The sequence below is a fragment of the Loa loa genome (genome assembly GCF_000183805.2).
Source record: "Loa loa unplaced genomic scaffold supercont3.8, whole genome shotgun sequence".
Classification (NCBI taxonomy): domain Eukaryota; kingdom Metazoa; phylum Nematoda; class Chromadorea; order Rhabditida; family Onchocercidae; genus Loa; species Loa loa.
In genome coordinates, this window is record NW_018108188.1 from 542,857 (window position 1) to 545,530 (window position 2,674).

Sequence of the window (2,674 nt, forward strand, 5' to 3'; positions counted from 1 at the left end):
AAATTACTATCTCTAAGGTTTACGTTAGTAGTATATATATATATATATATATATATATACATATATATGTATATACATATATATGTGTATATATATATGGAAATATGCAGTTTAGTTGAGAAACTAATTAAGACATGAAAAATAATATTTCTTTATTGATTTTCGTCATTATCCCTCCTTTCCAGTTTAATGTTATTTTATTCAACAGCGATTTTTCTGGTACGTGAACCGTTTCGGAAGGTATTTCTGGCAAGTGAGGTACCATTGTCGGTTGTCATTACACATTTGTGGCTTGCGTAAGTTTTTTTCTATGCATTACAAAATCCATTTGCCATAGCTTATGTTACGTAATACAACCTTCACAAGATTTCTCAAGGAACAAAATTTTTCAATCTCTCTGGCTTAATTTTAATTTGTCGCAATATTTCAGGCCATTAATTTCCCCTTTGATAGTCGCTATGTTGTATCTATGTTTCTGGTTACCTTTTTCGTCTGTACCAGACGCTTCATTGGTGCCATCATATGCTGTAGCATTGTCAATGTTTGGACTTTCCGCTTGGCTAGAATCGTTCGCCGAACCTTATGTCATATTGTCGCTACGATTCGGTATGGATGTGCAGTACGCATTTGCCCAAGGTTTCTTGGTGATAACGCAACGAGTTTTTGTACTCATTCTAATTATTACGGTGCCGATGTTACCCGTTTATGCATTCTGCTGCGCACAGGTTCGTTTGAAAAAGTAGAAAGTTAACCTATGGCAAGATAGAGATAAGAACATTTCGAGAAAAAGAAAAAACTTGAAGGAATAATCAAAAAAAATCGCATAAGAAGTAACAAAGGCAGCCTAACTTGACGAAATTTAAATTTCAAAGAGGAAATATCATTACCATATGCTTGAATTTCTGTTGTGCCTTAGTCATGCGAACCAAACCTCGCCGGTTACTCTTTAAATATGACGTTTTATGGAAAATCACTTTTTTTATCACCACATTTGCTTATACTTATTTATTCCTAGTTTCTCGCCAACAAATGATCCATTACAATAATTTGAAGGTTCTGTCATCTTTCTGTTACACTGCTTTGTGCATATATCTATTAGTATCTGGCATTCGGTCTGTCGCATCATCTGTCGGAAGTTTCAGCGTGATGTCACTTTATCCAAGTTTCCCTAAAGCCTTCTCGAAAGAGGTGCTTTTTCACTTTTTTTTGGAATTCATTACAATTTATTTGTTTTGCTATAAATGGTCTAAGGTAATTTCGTACATGCATTATATGGATGTTATCATTGAAGCTAATAATGAAAGTTAAATTTTCAGAGTTGTTCTATATTGGCAGCTTTTACTATTCATTCCATTTTTAAGCAGGTTATTACGAATGGTACTGGCTACGTGCTTACATTCACAAATTTCTTTCCCTTATCAGATCAAGGCTAGATTTATCAGTTTTCAGTCATGTCTCAATTCAATTGAATTCAGTTTAGCGTAGATGCAGTTTCCTATCAGTTATTCAGCACATTTCATTCGTAAACTTTTTTTATTTGAAAAGAGTTTTAAAACCTTATTACAATTTTTTTGTTTTTAGCGGTTTTCGATGCAGTCGATAAATTGGGAAGTTTGGTTGCACGCGTCATTTTTGCACCGCTTGAACATTCTGCTTATTTGTATTTCTCCACTTGTCTTCGACGAGCAACTTCGGCGAAAGACCGACTGGAGGTATATTTACTGTGGGAGCATTCTAATTTTGAATTTTTCTGTTGTTACCTGGTAAAGTGATGATGCGGTATTATTCGCTTTGGCTTTTGTTTAAATTGCTTATTTATCCTGAATGGAAGGTGCCTCCCAAGCTTCAAGTCTTTTGTCATTATGTGTCTATTATTCTCTCTCGCCTATATTTCGCTAATTTTCAGTTTACAGGTGCATTTTTTTAATTCATCATTTGCAGACTGATGTGAAAAAAGGAATTAATGCAATGAATAGTCTTTTGCATATTGTTATTTTGGTTGGTACTGTGATATTTATTTTTGCAATATCCTACTCTCCTCTTGCTGTCAAAATATATGGTGGCACTGTATTAATCAGTAATGCAGGTAAGTCTCTTGAGAGTATTAAATTAGCCGTTAATTAGGACCAGACTTCAAATTTTGAGAAAAAAGAAATTGGCGTGAAAATCGAAAAATTCCGAGTCATGTTAAAACACTCATTTCTCATTTTTTTACTGCTTCTGTTTTACTTGATTTCGCTTTAATTCACCTTCTGCTTCTTTAATTTTTTTTGCACATAATTCTTTGTTTTATGCTGGGTGTTTTTTCACCTTACCTTAATTTTGGCCAATATCAACGATTTTTTATTCTCTATGCAATATTTTATATATATATTTTTTCTTTCAGGCGCAAATATTCTGCGACTTTACTCCTTTTATATAATTGTCATTGCAGTCAATGGTATCACCGAGTGCTTTGCCATGGCAACAATGAACGAAGAGGAGGATTTTGTGCGCTAATGTTGATCTTTCTCAACACTGCTTCAGAACTTAGTCTCTGAAGGATGCATTGTACTGCAATATATTGCAAGATTAACATGCCGAATACTTATCCTGGTAACTTGCCGGTAACTTGCCAAATGACAGTTACCTAATCATCATTATATCACATGAAGTGAGATCATTATTATATCAG

At 34.0% G+C, this 2,674-nt stretch overlaps 1 protein-coding gene across 1 annotated transcript in view; it reads left to right on the forward strand.

Moving 5' to 3' along the window:
- Positions 1 to 189: 189 nt before the first annotated feature.
- The window catches only part of LOAG_16579 (hypothetical protein), a gene marked incomplete at its 5' end in the record, with an annotated part of 4,170 nt that continues 1,685 nt past the window's right edge, over positions 190 to 2,674 (forward strand). The window contains 6 exons of the mRNA XM_020449232.1: positions 190 to 296; positions 431 to 725; positions 1,054 to 1,188; positions 1,317 to 1,377; positions 1,582 to 1,712; positions 1,942 to 2,086. Coding sequence (XP_020307301.1) covers positions 190 to 296; positions 431 to 725; positions 1,054 to 1,188; positions 1,317 to 1,377; positions 1,582 to 1,712; positions 1,942 to 2,086 — 874 coding nt within the window. The remainder of the gene's footprint in view (positions 297 to 430; positions 726 to 1,053; positions 1,189 to 1,316; positions 1,378 to 1,581; positions 1,713 to 1,941; positions 2,087 to 2,674) is intronic.